At 48.9% G+C, this 24,085-nt stretch overlaps 1 protein-coding gene across 1 annotated transcript in view; it reads left to right on the top strand.

The window, feature by feature from the left end:
- Nucleotides 1–24,085, top strand: part of KIF11 (kinesin family member 11) — a 705,022-nt gene that overhangs the window by 368,915 nt on the left and 312,022 nt on the right. The window contains exon 15 of the mRNA XM_069611368.1: nt 7,572–7,744. Within this exon, the coding sequence (XP_069467469.1) occupies nt 7,572–7,744 (173 nt within the window). The remainder of the gene's footprint in view (nt 1–7,571; nt 7,745–24,085) is intronic.

Below are 24,085 nucleotides of genomic sequence, written 5' to 3'. Positions count from 1 at the left end.
AAGCACTTTCACAGTAAGTAAGTAATTTCTTTCTTAGACTGATTTTACAGTATCTAGGTAAAGAAGAAAAGATGCAGCTTATTACTTCTGTTCTTGTGTAGCTCTGCAGATTTCAATGTTCTTGGGCCTCAGTCGTAGGGACAAGAGGGAGGACGTTGGGGGGAGGGGAGGAACTCATGCACTTTCAAACTGGCAACCGGCAAACTTTACTTTCAGTGGCTGTTTCCTGTTTCAGCTCCTTACGGTACAGCAAATAGCAATAAGCACGGTTCCTGGCTGTCAAGGTGGACTGTCCTTAATTCTGGGTTCCCACACATTGCTGAGGGGGCTCGGGGTTGGTCAGTCCTGCTTCGTGGGAATCCGGAGCTTTACGCCAGCTTAAAAGTAACGCACACAATCTGGTGTCCCTCTCCATGGCTATACGGTTCCCGCAGCAACTCTGAGGAAATTCAACCAGCTGTGAGATGATTGTCCAGGTGGCTTACTTGGGAGTTGATTTGTCCCACCAACTCAAGGGGAGAAGTCGTCCTCGCAGGGGCTTCTCTGTCGATGCAAACTTGGCAAGTAGTCACTCAAGCAGAGCTTCAACAGGCAAACCAACGGTCCAGGAGTTGCAGCAGGCGTACTCTTCACGCTCTTCTTCAGTTCCTTCGTCCAGTGGTCGACTCTGCCTTCCAAGCCAAAAGACTCACCTTTTATTCATTTCTCTCCCATTCATTGCAGCCTAGCTGTCACTCACCCAGCAGGGTGGATGTGCTAGCCGCAGTCAGCAAGCCAATCACCACAGAGTGCATTTGGGTCTCCTGGGAGACTAAGCACAGGGAGTTTGACACCTCCCTCACTTCCTGTCTCCCCCAGACTCTCTGGCGCCAGAGGCAAGATTCTCTCAGAAACCCCACCAAAGGTGAAATAAACAGAGAGACCAAACCTGATTTGGCGCGCAGAGAAACTCTCGAAGGACCTTTCTACAAAGACCTGGCGAAAAAAGACCGGGCACCATTTTAGCAAAGATGCTGTACACCATTTTGAAAAAGATGGCTCCTGCGGGTTACTTTACCAGAGCCGTGAACGGTCGCGGTAAATGCAAACCAAGGTAGTTCAAAACGAAACCACTGCCACCAGCCAGTCAATTGAGGAAAGGGTAATTTAAAAAATGTTACATGAGCATTTAGAGACAGGATATTGTTAGGGTGTGCTGGGTCTAGCAAGTACAATGTTAAGTAAAGTCAATTTCACTTTACTGCTCTGGGAAACAGTTGATCCCAGAGAAGGTATTTAAACCTTGGGAAATCTGGAAGACTTTCCTGTGGCACTGCACTGTAAATGATGATGCCTATGGAGTTGGTTAGACTCCATAACCGAAAAGAAAGTGTATAAAATCACATTAAAATACATGAGAGAGTGTGAAAAAGGGTCTCGCGCTCTCCAGGTTAAAAAATCCAGTCCTCAAAATACAGCAAAGTTGCTGGGGGTCTCGAGGGTGAAGGGAATTAACACATTTGAGAATTCTCCCTAGCAATGGGCCCTGTAAAACATCTACCTCCAGGGCCGTCCACCTCCCGACAGAGGCCAACTTGGAAGCTGACGGGCATAGCAAGCTGGGAATGGAAAATTATGAACGGCAATTGAACGAACATCTGCTGCAAGTGGTCTTCATCACATGGCGCTGTCCTCAGGTGGGGGAAGAACAAGCAGTGCCAGCTGTTCATGTCTTGGCAGGGGCTGGGCCCCGGCTCCCTGGGCAACGCCATGCAGAATCAATGGGAGGGCATGACCGCCTATGCCTTTCCTCGCACATGTCTGATCCCCAGGGAACTCCGCAGGATAAAGGCTAGTTACCTCTGCATCATAGTGATAGTACCTTGGTGGCCAGCGAGACTGTGGTTCTCCAAATTGCTCAGCCTCTCTGACAGAACACCCATTCACCTCCCGCTGGGCCCAGCTCCTCTCCTGTCCCAGCAGGGGGGGCATCGTTCTATACCCAGCTCCTCAGAAGCTAGCCATCGCAGCGTGGTTCCTGAGCAGATCACCCTCAAACACTCAAGCCTATTGCGGGCTAACCTGGAGATTATCCAGGGCGCTAGGAGCAAATAAAAGAGTAAATGGAGCAGGTTCTGTCAATGGGCAGATTCTAAGGAGATCAACCCCCCCCCCCCAACCCTTACGTGCACACTGGACGATGTGCTTTCTCTCAGCACACCTTGTCCACTCGGGCATGCAAGTGGACACATGTTGCACAGATTTTGGCAGCCATTGGGGTCTACAGAAATTAGGAGGACGAGGTGTTCCCTTCCAACCCGATAGTCGAGAAACATGCAACAGGCTTGTCCAGGCTTTACCCGCCCATCAGGAAGCCAAACCCTGTGTAGGACCTTAATCTGGTGGTGGGCGCCTTGGCACACAAACCCTTAGAGCCAATGGCGTCCGCGGACATCCGGCTGGTCACCATCAAGACAGCTCTGCTCATAGGACTCACCTCCGCTCGCAGAGTCGGCGAGATCAGGCTCTGGTGGCTTCAGAACCCTATACAACCTTCCGCAGGTATAAGGTGGTCCTGCGGACTCACCCGGCGTTCCTAAGGTACCCTCCGCTTTCCATCTGAGCGAGGAAATGGTCTTGCCTGCTTTCTTCGTTGACCCCAAGGAAGAGGCTCTGAGAGTCTTGCACTGTCTGGATGTCAGAGGTGCTCTGCAATTCTATCTGGATAGGACCAACGGCTTCCGCCAGTCGGACACTTTATCACCTTTGTGGGCTCCAGACCCGGTTAACGGGCATCCAAGGCTTCCATCGCAAGGTGGATGGTTACTGCCAACGCAGGCCGCTGCCAGCCAACATGCACGTTCACGTGGTCGGAGCCAAGGCCACGGCCATCGCATTCCAATAGCAGGTCATAAGCAGGCAGCTTCCTAGCCCACCCCTTCAGCTTTCTGTAAGCATTACTGTTTGGACGCCGGCTCCAAGTCAGACGCGGCCTTCGAGGAACTTGTTTGCTTAAGGAGGGTCTCCTCGCCACCTTGGGGCTACATTCAGTTGTAATTGCCATACAGTATGGAGGAAAGGGGACGGGAAGGAAGAGTAATTACAAGTTACTCACCATAGTGACAACGTACTTGGTCCTTAGTCCCCTTTCCGCCATATGTTTGTTTGTTTGTTTGTTTATTTATTTATTGTGCGCACCAGACCCTAGGGTAGCAGGGCGCAAGAGAACAAGGAGGTTTACAGCTTAGTTAACGTTTGCAGGTTACAGATTAGTTAACGTTACAGGTTACAGGCATAGTGGACATTTCGAATCTGCAGGGTAGGGCAAGTGCAAGTGCAGATAAGGCGTAGCTAAACAGTCAAATCTATGGCGATCAAACAGTAAAAGCAGGTTAGTACAAACATTATAAGAAGACGTTACGTATAAAGTGACATACGCTATGTCGCATTCTCAATAAGCCAATTTATGGTGTTCTTTCTAAAGTTATTGAAGGTTTGGTCAGATCTGAGTGCAAGGGGTAGGGAATTCCATAACTGTGCTGCCTTAACTGGGAAGCTGGAACCTCCAATGGTGGCTAGTTTGAATCTGGGCACTAGGAGGCAGTTGGGGCTGGCTGTCCTTGTGAGTCTCGTTGGATTTTTCCTGTTGAAGCGTTCTGAAAGGTATCGGGGAGCTTTGTTGTTTAGGCATTTGTGGATAAGGGACGCAGATTTAAGGTTGATTTTTTCTTGGGTGGAAAGCCATTTGTGTTTTCGTCTTATTTCCACCATTCTCCCCCCTAATAATACTGGTGTCATTAGGCAATGACAAATATTGTGGATGTGTCAGTGGGGACTTTTGAGTGGCACCGGTGGGTGGAGGCAGGGTAGCGCATGCTCCCAGGGCCGCATCCCTGCACACCTCTAAATTTAAAATGGAAGATTTATTTGGGTGTAAAAGGTTTGGTCTCCCGTACCTCGGAAGGGATGCCCATACAGTATGGAGGAAAGGTGACTAAGGACTAAGACTACGTTAGTCACTACAGTGAGTAACTTGTAATGTTTTGGACAAGGCGACATCCTTCTGTAGCGGGATTCCCGTTCTAGCCGTGGGGCATAGAGGACCTCGGCCAGGACCCCCATCCCCTAGGTTGTTCAATCTATGGTTGTCGAAGGCCCAAGTATTCAGTCAGACCTGCCAGCCGTTCATGGAATGCTTTGGCCGAAAGACGGTGTGTCGGGGGTGGTCCTCATCAGTGTCTGCCAGGGTGTCTTGCTGGTTCGGAGCAGGTGGAGGAGTACTGGGCGCCGATGGTTGAGCTGTGCTGACCATAGCTGGTGGCTGCTGTGGAACTGCCTGGGCTGCAGGAGGCAGGGGTGCCGGAAGCAGGGGGACCAGCGTGAACAGCCTGGGCTGCATGGGGGCTGAGGTGCTGGAGCATTAGTAGGAATGACCATGGGTGCTAGCAGCGGGACTGGAGGCAGCATGTCCCTGATCACATCCTGAAAGATGGCTTCCATGTGAGGGGACCTCATAAATAAGAATGAGAAACTTCAAGAAACCTGTCCTCACAGGCGGGCGGGGCGCTAGGTGGCGTGGGAGTAGGTGCAGGGCCTTGAGGATGCCGAGGCCTGGGCGTACTCTTCCTTGCTGCATGTGGGGTGCATCTGCCCTGCGATGCTGAAGGATATGCTGTAGGCCACGTACCCGGCGACAAGTCCCACCTGGAAACTCGTTTCCCCTACCTGCTCCCAAAAGGGGATGGCGTTGGATGAACTGCCATTGTCTCAGGTTGCATGCCACGTGCCCGCATCGTGGTGCTTGCCGTGCTGGGCCCGTCCTCCTCCTGGACTCTTGGCGGTGGAGCTTGAGGCCTACCTTGCACCTTGGGAACAGGGCCTTTTAGGCGGCGTGCCCTCAGCTGTGTCGCTGGTAGTGCTGTGTACGGGTGCCCTGTCCGGTAATGGGGCATAGCCCCTCGGGTGGACACCTTGCGGTCCCTCAGCGACAACACTGGCCGATCTAGCGACTACACCGCGCCCCCCCCCCCCCCCGGCCAGCGCTCGGCCTGGCCGCCGGTAGTTGAAGCAGCCTCAGTACCTGTGCTGATGTTAGAACCTGAGAAGTCCTTCCCACTTGGACGTTTCCTGGGGAAGGACCCATGCGGTACAACCCTCCCAGCGTGAGCTGAGCCAAGGCAAGAGCATGGGGGTTGGATGTAGGGAAGAGCCCCTCACAGGCTGGACACTTGCTGAAGCCCGCTGACGTCGACATCCGCAGTGGAGGAGCCTGGCGCCAGAGGACGGAGTACCTGATTAAAGACCAAAAGACAGTATCCTGGGAAGAGTGTGTGGAATTCCAAGGACGATGCCAAAAACAGGAGCGCTGGTGAAAGTGTTCCGCTCTAGTATATGCGGGAAAGAGGACTGATGAGTGGCGCTGGTGGGCGGAATCAGGGAGCGCATGCTTCCAGGGCCGTGCCCCCGTGCACCTCTAAATTTGAAGGGGATAATTTTTTTCTGGTGAAAAAGGATCAGTCTGTCTCTAGCGAGAGACCCGGATGCGTTATGGAGGAAAGAGGAAAGAACATTGGAGTATGTCAGGACATGGTGTAAAATACAAACTTTTTTTGGGGTTGTGGGGGGTCCATAAAATATGGAGGGAAAGTTGCTAAAAGATGACTTTACTAACAGTGATCCAATTATGGATAGCCACTGGCCACATCTGTCCAGCAACTTTCATACAGGAACCAGGATGTATACTGGGAGCAGGCAGTCCCATCCTCCACATCCGGGCTCCCACGAAAGCTGCCTCTTTGCTTGTGAAAGCAGTAGCTTTCCCCAGGAAGGGGAATTACAAATGTTATTTCCTGACCTGAGAGAACAAAGGCCAATTAACAAGCAATCGCCTCTTAAGGTTCCTCAGCATCTTTAATGGCCTTTTCTGGTAGATGCAAAAGTGCATGTGTACATAGAAAGAGTAGAAAAGATCCCTGTCAACCTGCTAGGCACATTGTAAAAGTAATTAAAAAGCAATTATTGAGAGTGGTGTTAACTTCGGTAGCTGTTAACTTTGGTTGACTGTTATCAATAATTGATTCCCAGAAAACACTAGCCTGGTCAGAAAGCAAATCCAGTGGAGACGGCAAATACAGAAGATAAAGATCTCCCTGGTAATCCTGCTTCCCCCCTCACTGAGAATGAAATGACCAGCGACGGAAAGAGCACAACCCCCAGGGAAACCCTCCGGTTGGAAAAAACCCTGTGGATGCCGACAGCAAGACTTCAGGAATGGGTCTTGAGGTAGATAGCAGTCCTCTGGGTTATGGAAGGAGGGATGGCTGTGGTAAGTATTCTACGGATGAGACAGAACAGGTAAGTATTCTGCGAGGAGAAGGTAAAGGAAGGCAAGCTAACACTTACTTACAGACCCTAAATAGGGTAGGTTAAAGTTCGTAAGCGGAATCAAATTGTTGTATGTCAAAGCACCCATGTCCAGAAATTCTGGCTGTAAAGAAACCCTATGGAGAGAGAGGGTTAATTTCTGAGGGTAGAGGATGAGGATCTAATATAGAACTATTGGCAGACAGGAAGACTCACTTTCTTGAGAAAAGCAGGAACTTTACTATTCGCTATTTGGTTGAAGGGTGGATATGAATCGCCTGGTAGAATGTAAGAGAATGGAAGCCGCTTTGGGAGCACGACAGAAAAAAGGCGCCTTTGGGAATGTCTAGAAATAGAAAGTCAGATGGAAAAGATTAGAAGGTAGAATGTTCACACAACAGTGGACGTAAGCTGAAAACCTAGGAACGAATTTACGGAGTGCAGAAAAACACAGTAGCGACGCATCGGAGTGCTGTTCTTCCTCCCGTATATGGAATCACGTGACCAGCTGGTAGCGTCGCTTGTGAAAGTGAAGTCACTGTACCGCTGCCGCCCATATAGCACAAGCAATCGGCGGCCATATTTAATGTACTCATTCGTAATGATCCACATAATCGTCTGTGCTTCCAAAGAGACCAGCGGCGAAATGGTGTAACAGAGTTGTAAGGATACAAACTTTCCCAACTTTACTTTAGGGTGATGTGTGCAATTGTAACAATCCAAGGAATTCACTCTCTACTGATGACCCTTTTGACCAATCAGGTCAGGGTACAAAACAAAGCAAATATTGGTGTCCCATAGTCTATGGGAGGAAAGCAGCAAATACACAATCTCTCCTTTCATTCATCTTTCAAAACAAATTCAATATATACAATCTGGAATAAACGCATTCCAGGCTTTCAGATCCTGGTGTAAGATAAGTCTCTAAAAAGAGGATCTTAACACAAATAATTAAAAGGATTTATGAACATTTGAGTGACGACCTACAATAAGCATCGAGAAAAAGGGTCTAAAATGTTTTTAATCCTTCCGTTGTCACTTTTAAGAGGGTAATTGATGATTTTGGTGGCTTAGTGAAATGGTAATCACAAGTAGAATGCCAGTTATTAAAAATGTGTGCCACAAAGTCACTTGCTTTTAATCCATGAAGTTTAAATTGGCATGTGGTTTGTATTTGTTATGAATGATTTACACCATTTTACATCTAATGAATAATCCATGAACTGCAGGTGACCTGCTCTCTGCCAGTTCTTCAGCTTTTCATATTACATCTTCGACTGTTGCAACATCTTTTTCCTGCGTCGAGAAGTTGTTGTCGGCTGAGATGACACTGCGCATTGATGACATTCTGAAACAGGAAACCTTGTCCTTGGAGGCAAAAGAGAACTTGCAGAAGCTAATGGTGGGTGTAATGTAAATATTTTGTATACAGTCTCTCCATTTCAGTATGTCACCTCTGTCCATCTGACTATTACCTATTTTGTATGTTCTTTTTCTCCTCAGTAGAATAATTTAGTTTAACCAATGTTCACAATTCTGTTTAGAAAGCCAAATTTAAATATTTGATCCTGCTACTCCACTTTGTATGCATGAGACATGTAATGGAGCACATGCCTCATTGTCAACGTTATCCCATTGTCTTCAGAATTCATGTAGCGTACAAGATTCTATTAACCTTTTTAAAGCTTTTGTCGAATAGAGTTTATGCCTCAAAGTGCATTTTGAGCATCTAAAATACATGGGAATCCCATGAGTGCACAGAGTGATGACCTACAAGAACCTTCGAGAAAAGTGGTCTAACCAACAAGTGCACCAACAAGTGCTGTTTCACTGTGGCTGTGGACCTTGAAACGTTGGAGCTGCATATTTTGAAATACTGATATTGCTACGAAAGACTTGTATTGGGACATTTAGGTGCAAATATTGCAATGTAAGTAAGGGCACACAGCTGCTTAACAAATCTGTGGAAAAAAAGCAGAGTGCATCAACAAGTGCTGGTTCACTGTTTAGCAGCTTGTGAGGTGATGTTTGGCTACTTATTCTTTTTCTTGCAGCGTTTTTCCATACCTTTTGACAGCTGCACGAGGATCTTTTGATGCGGTAGGGGCTGTGAGAATTGCCTCGCTGTGTATGCTTAAGTGAAACTAATGCAATACACGCGAGAACGATGCTGGCAGTCTGCAGAAGTGTATCAATGAGTGTTGCTAGGTTGGCATGTAGAGCACCTACACACTCCCCTGGCAGCCGATTAATGAAAACCATAAAGATAGAAAAAATGTGAAAAATGTATCACTTAGGGGTACACTTGGGTGTTATAGAAGCAGTTTGGAAAAAGAGGGGTGATTTGAATATGGCGCAGGAGAAAATCACTACCTTCTTAAAACCCATCCATAAGCCCAATCTGCCCATCACTGTATCACAAGTATGAATAACTACCTTGTGTTGGAAGCCTTTGCCGGAAAGGATCCAATCGATAATAATTTGCTTTTGAATATGGTATTCAATTTAAGACATAAGACTATGGAAATCGCCAGCACGAGTGGTAATTTGTCCCTGAGAAATAAAAATAGGATTGATAGATCACCTACAGATATAGTGAAATCCCCTGATCGAACGGAAATGGCCAATAAGGCTTATCCAATGCCCTTTGCTAGGAATAGATCCTCATTTTTTTCTGATATGCTTGAGGAACAATTGTATGAACCAGAACACCTTAAAATATTAAAAGCCCTATTTACAATGCTGGACTGCCCATGTGGGCAGGACAAAGACTGATATGCAAATGCGTATTTCCCATCTGTGAAAGGTACAGTGAGCTAAAGTGTGGCTGCGGACTCTAGAGTGGGTACCTTCCCAAAGAACAGGTCAATGGGCCATGTTCGTTCTCGCAGAGGGGTGCGTATAGTCTATTGTCTTGACGATTTACGATGTGTAATTAGATTTTTAAACAACAAAAAGTGCTCAAAGAAGGGTTAACTAGGTTGGTGGACATTGTCTTGGGTCATGCAAATGGGCAGGAAAGAATAGCGGTGCCGGAATGGTGCACAAATAAACACACACCCTGGGGCATCTACCCATTTACTGTAAGACAGGGCGATGGTATAATCGAATTTAATGACTCTTTTCAGACAATATAGAGGAGCAACCTACTGAGAACTGGACAGACCCAGTAGGCCCCAAAGAAATCTAAATTCTCTCTCCTAAACCACGTAAATACTTGCAAAAAAAAAAAACATGTTAATATTAGCGCTTAGAAAAAGTTTGCTCAATAAAATAGATCTCTAGCAGCTACCTCACCGGATAGAATTAGATGTTTTGATGAGTCCACTTCATTTAGGGTGATGGAAGAGAAGGAACCCCCTAAGAGCAAAACTTAACCAAAAACAGATCCCTAAGGAAATAGTGAAGACCCATTAGACTTTTGGTCAGCCAAAAAGACAATTTCTACGAAGAATAAGAACCAAGTCTCTTCTGCCTGGTCAGATGTTGAGAGAGAACGATATGTTGAGATAACACTATGATCCCGAGATGTGCTAGGAAAACATAAAAAGGTTTGAGAACTTGGAAAGACACTCTTTGCAGAACTTGAGACCATTCATTTACGGGGCAGTTCGATCAAAAATGTTATTGCCCCGATCGTTCGGGCATGTTTTTTTAAGCATACTGTAATCTACCTTACACCTTTTTTCTTATGCATTTTAGCATATTTTTACTCACTTTTACAAATGCGAGAAAAACAGCTTGGGTGCAGCCATTGTGTACTAATCTTATCAGCTGATGCATCGCCCTAAGTTCAAGTGCCCTCGCGGCAAGAATACAGATCGCCCGCTCCTCAAACTGACTTCACTAGTCCAAATGATATGCCCCACCTATTTTCATGACGTTTGTGGCCAGCGTAGCCAAACGTGCCCTGTCATCACCTGTAACGCTCACCTGACTCCCACGGAGGCGCTGGCCTGGTTCGTGCTGCTGTGACCTCTTCTAAGGTGATGCGCAGGGTTTGTAAGACGGACTGGACCGGGCCCCCAAATTTGGCTTGTCTGGCTCGCAGAAGGATCCTTCTGTAGGCGAAAATAGGGGATTAACTGTCTGCGGGTTAATGCAATCAGCCTCCCACTTTCCCCTCTCACCCTCCTCGAAACCCTTCTGTGATTCCTCGTAGCGTCTCACCTTAGGGTCTGGAAGGACGAGCTCTCCATCCTGCTTCTGATGCAGGGGCGCGTTGGTATCCAGTTACTTCACTGGATTTTCGGATTGGTGAGAACCAAACTTGCTTGGCTTCCAGGTAAGTTTTTTGATAAGAGGTTCCCCTTGTGTCCATACATTAATGTACTAATGCTAGTGTCTTTTTCCCCCATAGGGGCCGGGGTACGGAATGCCGGGGAACAGGCACCGACCCGAGATGAGAGGTGAAATCCTTGTAGAAATTAGGTATGTCTTTAATGAGCGTTTTTTTGGTAATGTCTTTTCATTCGCTCATTAACGCTGATGTCTCTTTTTTTCCCCTTAGGGGCCGGGGTCCGGAAATGCCAGGATACGGCGCGGACCCGAAATGAAGAGGGAATGAATCAACAGGTAAGTCTTAACATGGAGATTTAGCTTTCCTTATTCCCTTCTCTCTCACCTTTTGTTCTGGTCTTTTTCTCCCTAGGCGCTGGGGCGTGACTGCGAATCCGGATGATCGCTGCTCAACATGGAGGCGCCCTGTAAAGGTGAGTGGAATGCGGCGCTGCAGCGATCGACGCGATGAGCTTTTAAATAGTCTTCCTTTTCAGGATTGTCGGCGAGATGTCTCCGGGATGCGGATTTAGCAGGTAAGGACTTTTCCTTCTCTTCCTTTGCAGGTGATCCAGGATGCTGGCAGGCGTGGCAGAAGTCAGGATGCAGGAGCAGACACAGTGAGCGTCCAGCTGCTAGATGCAGAACAACGCGAAGCACGTGTGGCTGTTCGGGTGGGGTTTAAATAGCCTTGGAAGAAGTTCCAGCTATGTATCCTTCCCCGACCACGCCCGGATGGTAAATTAGTCCCACAGGTAAAGTAGTTCCTTTCAGGCCTCAAAGAGGCCGGGATCCTGCAGCATGGTCTGCATCAGGTAAGTGCACCCAAGCACTTCCATAATGAGCCTGGCGCCATAGGCACCAGGACACTGTCCAAAGGGCCCCTATATGGGGTTGCTGGGTCCTTCCTTGGGGACTGGATGTCCGCTTTCGGGGGACGCAGGGCTTGAACCGGCTCCCAGGTGTTAGGGAGAATTCTCTGTTTAGGCTGAATTTCCTAACCTAGTGAGTCCCCCAGCAGCTTTGCTGGATTTTTGGGGTTTATTTTTTTCTCCTGCCAAGAGTGAGACTCTTTTACCCTCACACTTGGACATGACGAGAGAGTTTTACTGTGACTTGCTATGTGCTTATGGGCTATGGGGTATTTTTTCCCAATAGGCTATCATTGGTTTTTGAATGTGTGTTACACAGCACCCTCAGTGCAGTAACACAGGGGTGTCATAGTGACCCCCAAACATAGACTCCACACCCTGGGACTGACTACTGTCTCCCTGGGTCTGTAAAGTCCCCATTGACTTTACCAGTCTTAACTTTGGAACTTAACCAGTACAAACCATCATACTGTGGAAGTACTGGTAGGGGCAATTAGATTGCCCCTGGGTCTGTTGTTGAGGGGGTACTGTCCCGTCCCCCCTCGCCGAGTTTCTGGCTGGTGGCAGTGGATACCACGGAAATATTCCACCGGAATATTTCCCAATGGGATTTCCCATTGATTTTAATGCACCACTTTTTGGTGCAATGTTAAAGATACCGCCGGTTTATTTATTTAATATAAATTCACCGGTTGGGATTTTTTGCCAGAACTCGCCGCCAAAATGGCGTCTAGGTTCACTTCAGTAACCCTGAACCCGAGTCGAGCCTTTGTTCCACTTTTGGCGGGCTTCTGCACAGAAGCCCTCCAGAGTGGTGCCATTCTGTCTGGGTACCACAGGGGGTGTGGGAGGGGTTTTAGGCACCCTGGACTGAGTTGCATTGCCAACTCATGTCGCACTCTGGTGTGATTGGCCCAAGTGGTGAGCTGCCCCGCTCACCACTTAGCATGGTTGAGTGACATCTAGGCTGTATGAATGGGGGTTTGCTGCATAAAAGCAGGGTTTTTGGGACTGGTTCTTCAGAAGTCGCCACAGGACCTAAGAAGCCGAAGAGGGAGAAGCCGAGCCGACCTGCCAAGACGACACCACCGGTGGAGCCCTGCAGAACCGTCTCACCACTTTTCCCAACGACAGAGGAGATCTCCAGCCGGGAGAGTCGTCTTCCCTTGACTGGTGGGGACAACCAGTTTCTGCCTTCTTTTCGCCTCCCAGAAGCATCTCGTGACCACCTTGCCTGTGCCAAGCACCCCGGCAACCGGGATACCACTTTTTTCCTCAACCGCGAAAGAGGGGTAACATCCTTTTAACCGGAAATATCCATGGCTGGTTTCTTCCCTGGTAGTGTAACGACCTTCAGCTTTCCTCCACGTCGAGATCTTCTCTTCCTCTGGACGACGCCGCGACTTGCACCCACTACCAGGAACAACTGCCACCGCTGGAGGATCCTTTCCATTTTAAAGGTACCGTGTTCTGCCCGGCTTCCCCTGCCACTGATTGTACGGGGTAGATTTAGCCCTCGGCTCTCGAACCTGGGTAAGCCTGGAACACCCTAACTAAACTTTTCTAAACTTGGTAAAACCTTTCCTACTCACCTGTAAAGACTTGTGACATTGTGTGATCTTGGACATCTTTTCGCCTGGCTTTCCCTAGAGTGGGCCTGGCAACCGAACTTCCTTGCTCCGCAATAGACTGCCTTTCTAAACTTACTGTGAATCTCTGAAAAGTGTTTTACCTTGCTGTTTTCATTACTTCTGTCTTTTCCCTCCCTTTTTAACTAACTTGTTTTAGTGCCATCTAACGTTAAGCGCTCACCTCTGTTTGGAAATAAGTGGTAACTTAGACTTGTCCAACAAATAACTAGGGATGTACATATAAGTAATAGTGACTGTGTTTTGACTTACTTACCTTTTCTGTGCTAGTGTAATTTGAGTGTGTCTTTTAAATAAATAATTATATACTTTTACACCTAGCCCTGGTCAGTGTTTGCTTGTACTACTGTGCCTCTGTACCTATTATGTATGCTCTATATACTGCCTAACTCTTCTTGAGGGAAGTCTGACTGCTCAGCCACAGCTACCAGGTAAATCTGGGTGGTACAGACTGCTACCAAGTGGGTTTACTGCCAAACACCTGTAGTCTTAAATCTTTTGCAGTGGTCCCAGAGGGAACTGCACAGGTTTCTGCCAAACACCCGGGAGCGGGCATTATGACATCACCCACACCATGACATTACTTAACGCAGAACCAGGAAGATAAACACACACATCCTCTCACTGCGCTTAACTTTATTTTCTTGTCCCAAATAGGAGAGCAACACATTTTATTTTTTAAGAAAACATTAATAGTCTGTGTTAGGCAAGATTTTATGTAGTAACCCCCTGTGGGAGATTAGACCAGAGTTGTCCTCTTGGCAATTGAAAACCCAACTATTGGTATAGGTCTGTACTACCCAATTTGGTAGTGTCTGATCAGCCAGCCTTGCATCAAGAGGGGTAAGTGTGAGCTGTAGAGATGTAACAGAGTTACAATGACAAGTATTCAAATTAAACTTATGCTCAAAGTTTTCTAGTAAAGTTATTAATTATTTAAGTCAGTTTTAAATAAGCCGCCTTTAGAAAGGGCAATATGCAACCATAAAATACACTTAAAAAACACTTCCTCAGCTTTAAGTTAAGCAAGTAGATACCCTTTTGGTATGTCACACTATCATGATTCCTGCCCCTCATGTCCCCAGCCCTCCAAGATGTCAGGCTGGAGCCAGGCCACGATAATCTACATGGCCCTCAAGAGCCTCTCCATCCCTCCAAAGACCCACTTGGAGTCAGACTTGGTGCTTGTGGCACCAGACTCACTCACTCCCATAGGATAACATTGGGGATTGGGCTTGTAGTGCTTTGGGAACAAGATGGATGCCCCCACATATTTCGGTTCCCAGAACTGCATGTGCAGTCTAGTCTTTTGGGTGTGGTTCAGCCCAGAGACACCTGGGATATCCAGAGACTATTTAAGCCACGCCCCGGCTGAGAAACATGCTTTGTGTTTTCTGCACATGCAGCGTGACACTCAGTGTTCGGATCGGTCTCCAGTAGGCCTGCATCTTTCTTCTGCGCTCAGCTCCTGCAAGAACACCGTTAGGAACAGCCTTACCTTGCGGTGCTTCTGCCCATCATTCATCGCTTCTTCTGTTCTGCGGGCATCTTCGGCGGTGTCATTCCCATCTCGGCACGCCGCTTCCTAAGGAAAAGGGAAAAGAACATAAAGGCAATAGTAAGCATTCAGCAAATCTTTGCTTTTTTTTAAAGACTGTACGAGCTTCAAACACTTACCTAAATCCCAGCCGCTCTGGGGGAACTCTGTTTCCGGAACTTCTCATCCATCTGCAAGAGGTAAGGCACTCCAGGTTAGCGTGGAAACATCTAGAGGCGCTGCATACCGCGCTTACTCACCGCATTTCTTCTTCATAACCGGTATCCACGCTGAAAGCATCGCAGCACCTAAAAGACGCCGAAAAAGAACTCAGTTCAATGCAAATACGAAAGGGTCGCATCGCGCTCACTTACCTTCAGCGCTACTCATCTCAGCAGCATGTCGCCATCCCCGGACGCCGCCCATCATCTAAGGAAGGAAAGGAGCGAAGTTAGAGAACTGTTCAAAAGACTCATTATATTTACCTGTCGGACTCTTGCCAGTGAAGTAACTAGACAGCAACGAGCCTGCATCAATCAACGCGCCCCTGTGCTGAAAGCAGGATGGAGAGCACACTTTCCAAGAAAACAAGGTGAGCTGTGGATCAAAGGGAAGGGTTGGACCCCAGGGAAGAAGGGTGGGGTCAAGCACCCAGACAACAGGGAGTTAAACTCTACCAATTCTGTGTTTCAGGCCCAGTCTCCAGTCAAATAGCCTCCAGGGAAGGGTTCAAGGTCGTAAGAGGTCAGAGCAGGCTGAGTGACGTCCCCGTGGATACCAGGTGAGTGTTACACACACACACACACTTCCTACACCGTGCGGTGACTTCAATTGCTAGGACACGGTGGACATTGATATATCACTTTAACACTTAACCTTTTCTTACCTAACCTTTTCCACAAGCTCAATATTGCATTAACTAGTTCTCTGAAGAGGCGAGTACTTTACAATCCCCCAATGAAGTATAGGTTAACCCTTTCCCAACAATACAAGTAACTTATGTACTACCTATGACGGAGAGTTCAAAACAAAGTCGGAAGAGTCTGCCGCGAGCCAGGACAGCCAATGTCAATGGAAAATGTCTAGGGAGCTGAGGCACTTCTGGAAGTTAGCACAAAGGTCTTGCGAAATGTTGTATAGAGAGTTTGTAGAAAATAATCGCTGTTGGGCCACAAGCTGTTAGTCTTGTGAAAGCAAAGCTGCAAGCAACTCTGCAGAAAAAGCAGCTACTCAAAGTCTCAAGTGAGACGGACAAGCTACAGACCAAAAAGGTAAGTACCCCTCTAGTTAAGACAGTACCTTTAGGTTGGAAAAAGAGGATCCAGCTGGCTTCTGTTCAGGTTGCAGTCCTGCAGTTCCTGGGCCTCGGTCATGGAGACCAGAGGGAAGATGTCTGGAGGACTCCTGCATTGCAGTTTGAATGGCTGCAGCAATGGGCTTTTTTCCTAATCAGCGGCACTTCGCAGATTCAGCTACCAGCAAATAGCACCACTGCGGTTCTTGGACACCTTTTCGGCTCCCCTTGCTTCTGGGTTTCAGCACTCTGAGGTGGCTTAGGCTTGGGTCGTGCTGCTTCGGGAGGGTCCTCTGGACTTTCCTGAAGGTCTACACAGTTTATATTCTAAATCATAGTCTTCCTCTAAGGGAGCCACCTCTGGCTGTCTATCCAGGGAGGACAAGGTCCTCGAGTCTTTGGGCAAACATGGTTATGCCATTTCAGGACTGCATCTGCAGCAAGCTGACACCCTCTCGGCTGCGGGTAACAAGATGCTGTGCTGTTGCAGGAGCTTAGGGAATTGCTGCCTGACCTCCCTTTGGAAAGGTAAGCCTCTTTGAAAGCTGGTCTAGCGGATGCTCAGGACCTCATGGAATTTTCTGTCACCCAAATCGACACAGCCAGCAGAGGACTGTGCCTTGGTGTCGAGATCAGGACGACGGCATGGCTGCATGCCACGAAGTTCATCTGACGTGCAAGAGCTGATCCTGGATCTGCCCTTGGAAGGGCGTGAACCTCTTTCATTCGTCAACCAATGACGAGTTGGCAAAGATGAAAACCTCCACTCAAACTGCCAAGTCCTTGGCCATCCTGACAAAGCCAGGGCTAAAGTGCTTCCATCCGTCTCATGGCAGCGTCAAATTCAAACACTGCGCTTTCACTAGCTTCAAGGGGTTCCGGGACCGTGGTAGGCGCAGGCCCGACGGGTTGCCCAGCGACTACAGGAGGTAGCAGCAGAGGACCCACTCCTCTACCCCCGCCTGCAAGAAACAGACGTCAAGGTCAGGGTACACCGTTCTCTGTTGGGGGCCATCTGGCTCTTTTCCGGGACACCTGGAAGAGTCTTCAACAATCCCTGAATCCTATGCGCAGTCTTCACAGGCTTCAGTCTTCCTCTTCCTTTCCTTCTACCATCCTCACCTCCTCTTCATCAGATCGGATCCGCAGGCTCTTTTAAAGGAGGTCCTTTTGCTCTTTTGAAGGGGACTGGATATGTTTCCTGGACTTCAAGGACGTGTAACTGCATGTCCCCATCTACCAATCATATCGGAAGTTTCTGCGGTTCACTATTGGGTCAAACCATTTTCAGTACAAGGTGCTGCCTTTCTGCCTTAACTCAGCCCTACCTGTCTTCACGAAGTTGAACGCAGTAGCGGGTCCCTTCCGCATGGAGGGCCCTCTCTACATCTATCAGACTGGCTGGTGAGGGTGGGGTCACCCAAAGGGGTGGTGCACTCCTGCCAAAGGTTGGTGGATGTTTATCAGGTGGGGTTCTCCCTCAACCAGAGAGAGGATATCTTAGTTGCCCCTCTCAGTATCTGGTCTTCGTAGGGGTGTGCTGGAACACAGCTGTTCCCCCAAGTCTGAGAGGATCCTCTCCCTTCGCAAGGCGATAGGGCACTTTCTGGCCAACTCGACCACCTTGGCTTGGTAGTTGCAGCACCTTCTGGTATGCCTCCTGCATGCTCACTGTACAGCACGCTTGCCTCAAGATGAGGTGCCTCTGGCTCCACCTGGCGGACAATTGTTTTCAGAAGACAGGGTCTCAGTCAGACAGCATCCTCCCAATTCCCGCCCCCCCTGCTCCTCCTACCTGATCTTCGCTGATGGGTGGCAATGTTTCAGTTGGAGTCCCCTATGACTGACTGCTTCTCCCGGCTGGAGGGGGGCTACTCTGGAGTGCTACGGGATTCATGGCGCATGGTCCATGACGGAAGCCCTCCTGCATATCAATCTGCTCGAGCTCAGGCCAGTGGGCCTGGCCCCCAAGGTGTTTCTACCCTTCATCAGGGACAGATCTCTTCTGGTCAGGATGGAAAAACCTCCTACAATGTTTTACCTGAACAAGCAGGGTGTTACGGTTCCCCTTCCTCCGGTCGGGAAGCAGCATCAATCTGGGAATGGGCCCTGACCGAAGGGGTCTGTATTTCGGCGATCCACCTTCCGGGGACAGCAGTGTAGAAGCGGACCAACTGAGACGCTTTGGGTTCAACGCCTATGAGCCGGAGTTGCACATTGACTCGTTGCCTTTGTTCCAGCTTTGGGGGTTCGTGGACCTGGACTTGTTTGCATCTCCCTGCAATGACAAGTGCCCCCAGTTTGCTTCATGGGCAGGTAGGGGGGGGGTCACTGGGAGACGCCTTTGTTTGCACCGCTGCAGGTGTTGCTGCCCATCCCTCTACTCCATCCGAACCTCTGCTAGTTCCGTGCTTCGTCGGGCTGCAGCCTTAGCCTGATTGCCCCCTACTGGCCTTTGAAACCTTGGTTTTCTGATCTGCTGCAGTTGTGATGGCGGGGTCTTGTCCACCTTGCGATCTTCAGCAGGCACGTCTAGACACAGCACTGCAGGGCCGTGGAACATCTGGAACCAGTTAAGCTGAAGCATTGGCCTGATGCCTGACCAGCTGAGACTTCAGGATGCCCAATTTTCGGATGACAACTGGGACATTATTCAACAAACCACGAGACTCTTGACTCACTCCCAGTATAACAGCAAATGAGCTAGTTTCTGCCATTGGCTTGTGACAAGTGTCTGGATCCAGTCACTTGTCTGCTGGATGTGTTGGCTTTTTCAGCATACCTGGCTCGTTCTGGAGTTCAGGTGGATACTTGCCACACTTATTTGGATCCCATCGGGGCTTACAAGAATTACCATGAGCATGAGTTTTAGGTGACCAACCCGATAGTTAAGGCCCACCTTAAGGGGTTGTGTAGGCTTTTTCCCTCCGGTGCATAGGACACATCTGGTCTGGGACCTCAATGTGGTTCTTGCAGCTTTGCGGCGCTAGCCATTCGAGCTGATTGCCTCTGGACTTCCGCTTCATAACACTAAAGACAGTTTTACTGGTAGCACTCACCTCTGAGGACAGGTTTAGTGAGCTGCAGGTTTTGTCTTTGTTCCACCTACCCCCCTTCACCACGTTTCATAGTAACATGGGCATCTTGCGCACTCACCCAAACCTCTTGCCCAAGGTTGTCTGTTTCATCTGAATCAAGAAATCTACCTGCCGGTTTTCGTCCGAATCCACAGTCTGAAGCAGAGAGGGCCTCACACTGTCCTTAAGTTTTACCTCGGACGAAATCCTTCAGGAAGTCATGAGCCATTGTTCTTGACTTTTGGGGGCTCCTTCCCTGGTTCTCAGATTTCCATCACCCGTTGGATGGTTAAGACCAGTTTAGAGGCGTATATAGGCATCCACACCCATGCGGTCAGAGCGAAGACCACGGCCGTTGCGTTTCAGAGACATGCTTCTTGGGATTTCATCAGGAAGGTGGCTGATTGCGCCACTCCGTCCTTCTGTAATCACTATTCCCTGGACACCAGCTCCAGGCGCGATGCTGAGTTTGGTCAGACGGTTCTGAAGAACATCTTTGAATAGTCATAGATCCGGAGCCATGTTTTCACAGCACCACCCTATGGATTTGTTTGCTGCAATCGTCCACTTGGATGGAGGAAATGTTTCAGGACTTATAAGTAATTAAAATCACTTACTGTATTGACTAGAGTACTCTTCTCCATTCTTCCATACATCCCACCCACCTTCCCCTGCTTGCATGCCAAAGGCTAATTTGTGATCTGCATAGCCGGGTATCTACGTGTTCGATGTATTCAAAGGGGACTAGGCGACGGAGGGCTGGGCCTCGGTGGGGCTTTCCCATACCCGAGGCCGCACCCCCGCGCGATATATTAAATTTAAGGGGGGGGGGGGATACATTTTTCGCTGCCAAAGTTTCTGGTACTGTCACCTTGCTGGGGAAAATCCATAAGGATGGAGGAAATGGGACTATTGACTGAGTACTCTAGACACTACAGTGAGTAACTTTAATTCATATCCCTCTTTCTCTTCTCATTTATGTTCCATGTGAGGAGTAAATGGGTATGGGAACCTTTTTGGGAGGGATCATTACTGTTCCCTGCCACTTCCTCGTCTCAATGTTTAAGAAGATTGCTCTTTGTGCCATGTTGGGGTTTACTTAAAGTAGTTAGAGTACATGATTTAGGGAGATTGTGTCAATATGCCATAAAGGCATGAGGGATGGAGGGAACATCACTAAAAGAGGAAGGGGGTGGGGGGTTGACTTTGCCAAATGTTGTCCTCCCCCTGAGGGTTGCCTCCCTGACGTGCTCCTATCTCATAAAGCTACCCCCAGGATCAGGTAGAAGCTGCCGTCCCCAGTCCCATTGGGATAGGCTACTTCAGGGAAATAAGTGACATCAGATTCATAACACCCTACAGTCATGTCTTTTAAGATTACACGCCCTTCATGTGGTTTTCTTAATCATTATCACATCAGCCAGACTGATGAGTGAGCGTCAGGCTTTGTCGGTTAAACCTACCCATTTACTTTTCTCCAAAGAGAAGGTGATGTTGAGTGAGGCCATCCTTCCTGAAGGCGGTCTGATTTCTACCTCTCAAAAGGTCCCTCTTCCTGTCTTTTTTTTTTTTCTTCCACCTCATCCTTGTAAGACAGAGGAACCATTCCATTGGCTGGACCCAGTGCTCCTCTCTGCTTATACCTGTCTCAGACTAGAGAGACAAGTAAAGATGAACAGCTTTCAATTGGTTATGCTGGTGTCTGTTCTGGCTCAGACCTTGTGAAGATGGATCAGCCTGTGCATCACTGAATGCTATCATCCGACTAGCAAGGCCATGCCTAAAGGTCTCGGGGCTCCTTAGCATTTGCTTCTGAAAGTCAAATTTTGGGGGTGTTTTTCATTTTACTTTTGCCCTCAATTGTACCATGCTAGCCCAGTGACTGTTCCACACTGCTGTACTTGCATATTTCTGCTACTGCCTCCTCTCTACCTGCCCATGGTGTTATCTGTTTCTCTGATCTACCCCAAATGCTTTTCTATCAAATATCCTTCCCTTTTGACTAAGTCTGGTAAGAAGACATTTAAAAAGGTTATCTTGACCTCCAACCCAGGTCTCCTGATGCCTATTCCAGCGCCTCTGGCAAACAAACCCTCACTGACCTCCTCTTTGTCGTTCCTTCGCCAGATCTCTGGACACCTCATATGATCTGTGCTCCGTGCTGTCTCCCCCTCTCCCATTAATGGTGCCACCCACTGTGAAGCCCTCATGAATTCCTCTGACTCCTCCAGAGTCAACATTAATGTCTACCTTAATGGTGCTGTCATGGTGCAAGGCCCTCCGGCCAATCTCCTCCTCTTAGATAGGCGGTTCCCTCGCCTCACCAACTTCCTCTCATCTCCAGCTGTCCCCTACTCTCCTCCCTTGGCTACCTTGCCCTCTTTTCCTTCCTCCTCTGCCCCACCTCAAGCTCCCTCTGCAGGGCGTACCTCTGATTTGTACCCCCGCCCGGAAGGTCTTTAAGGCTGGCAGCCTTCTTCATTTTGCCACACTAAACACTTGCTCTGATGGCACGCCATCTGCCACGTCTTTGATGAACTTGACCTTGATGTCTTCTGTCTTGCTGAGACATGGTACACGGCCAGCTCTGTCAAGAGCTTTGAGGCTCTCCTCCCTGACTGCTAGAATATCCTCTGTGCCCCGAGATCCACCCGGCCCAAAGGGGGTGTAGCCCTGATCTTCCCTGTCCGGATTCCTGCCTCTATCATCCCCACTCAGATTTACTCTGCTTTCGAATCCCTTGTCTGCACTCTCTCTCTCTCTACTTCTCTCTCTCTGCTACTCTGTTACCGTTGTTACTCTCGTACTGGCCCCCTGGTCAAATCACCTTTTATCTTAAAGTGGGCCGACCTCTCTGCCTCCCTTCTTGCTTCAACCTCTCAACTCCTCCTACTTGTGACCTCAACATCCATCTTGATTCCCCCTGTTCCTCATCTGCGCTTTTTCGCGACCTCTGTGATTCACTCTCCTTCTCCATCCTCCCCTCTGGCCCGACTCACTCTGCTGGTCACACACTTGATGTCTTCATCTCCTCTGGCCTCTCCCTCTCTACTCCCCTCAACACTCCTCTCCTGGTGTGATCACTGCCTCCTTTCTTCTTTCCATCTCCTCCCCTCAAGCCAAGCCTACCCCAAGATTGCCACCCCCCTTCTTAGACATCCGACCCATGAAGCGTGTGTCAGTCGAGGCTTTTGCTGCCATCCTCCTCCAGGCTGACTCATACTCTGACACAGCCCTTTCCATGCTCTTTGCTACTCTTGATGCTCTTGCCCTTGTCTTGAGGATCCGTTTTAAATCCAAAGCCAAGTGCAATTCTTGGTATGACTTTGACCTAGCTACACTTAAATGGAAGTATAGGGTGGAGGAGAAGAAATGGAGGGCTTCTTGCTCATCCTCTGACAAACTGGCCTGCCGCCTGCTCCAAAGGCATTACTGACGGTCTGTACCAAGAAGAGTCTACTGTCAAGCCCGTGTCTCTGCAGCATCTCACAACTCTGCCGAACTCTCTAAAATCTGTAAGGAGCTGGCAAACCCTGCTGCAGTCTCCAGCCCTCCTCCCGCCTCCCAGGCTCTTTGCAATGCCCTTGCCTCTCACGTTATCTCTAAAACCCAGGACATCTTGCCCACGTCCCCTCGCACCCGCCCAAGCACTCCCATGTGCATGCTCTTCTCGAGAAACCTGCAGCTGGTCCTTCTTGTCCGGCTAACTATTGCCCAATTTCCATTGCTCCCTTTTTGGGTAAGCTCCTGGAAAAGCTGGCAGCTTAACCTTCATTCCTATTCTGTTGGCTCTCTCCATGACCACCAAGCATGGAAACTGCTTTGCTGAATATCTGGGAAGACCTGTGCTCCAACCTTGACTCTAACATTCCCTCTGTCCTCATCCTACTTGATCTCGCTGCTGCCTTCAACATGGTCAACCATACCACCCTGCTCAATCTTCTCTGTGACAACCTGGGTATCACTGATTAGGCTCTTGCCTGGCTAACCTCTTTACTCTCTCCCCAGAGGTCTAACCTCTCACCCTGGCTTTTCAACCAATACCTGGCAACTCTCGCCTAATGCATTTCCATTTTCTGCTAAAATTTCCAGTGCAATGTGGATGACACCCAACACATTTTCAGGCTTCCTTCAGCCGTCACCTCTCATCTCTGATTGCTTAATCGCTATTCAAAATTGGCTTGCTGCAAATGATCTGTCTAAATGCCAGCAAGGCTGTTATCTTCCTTATTGGTACACCTTCACCATCCTTTCCCCTGACCCTCTCTGGCCCGCCTCCCTTGGCCCTCCCCCTACCTGCAAGGCCAAGAACCTTAGGGTCATCTTTGACTCCACACGTCCTTCTCCGCACACATCTCTGACGTCTCTAAAAAGTCAAACTTCTTACTGCACCACCTTAGAGGTACTCTGCATTTACTCTCCTTTCCTCAGAAGCTTACTGTCTCCCAAGCTCTGGTTCTCTCTCGGTTGGACTACTGTAACAGCCTCTTTCTAAATACACTAATCCAGAACAGAACTTGTCCTTGGCCTCAAGCCCTAGGATCGTATCTCAGCTCTGAAATCTCTTCATTGGCTCCCAGTGGATGCAAGCATTAAGTTTAAAACCCTCTGCATTGTCGACAAGGCTTTCTGGGGCCTGGGTCCAAAATACCTTCAACTATCCTTCTGTAAAAATCTCCCCTCTCAAGCCCTTCGCTCCTCTACTTCTAACTCCCTCAGGGTTAGTTGTTTTTCAAAGAAACCAGCTTGGGGTAGATTTCTATCTTCGGCTGGGGCCTCCCTTTGGGAACAGCCTCCATGCCAACTTGAAACTTGAGGAGAACCGTCTCCGGTTCCGGAATTACCTCAAGACCTTCCTCTTAGCTTCTGCCTTTGCCCCTCTTCTCCCCTGCTGATCTGTTTTTCTCTCTCGGCACCATGCACGTGCCCACCCTCTGTCCTTCGGGCCCAGGTACATGCTCTCCCTGCCACCCTCCTGCTCTGCCTCCGGGCCACCCCTTGCATGGCGTCTGTATCTGTACCCATACAGTCCCCCA

The sequence above is a fragment of the Ambystoma mexicanum genome, chromosome 8 (assembly GCF_040938575.1).
Source record: "Ambystoma mexicanum isolate Mex_15411 chromosome 8, UKY_AmexF1_1, whole genome shotgun sequence".
NCBI classification, from domain to species: Eukaryota; Metazoa; Chordata; class Amphibia; order Caudata; family Ambystomatidae; genus Ambystoma; species Ambystoma mexicanum.
This window is presented reverse-complemented; position numbering and strand designations above follow the sequence as displayed.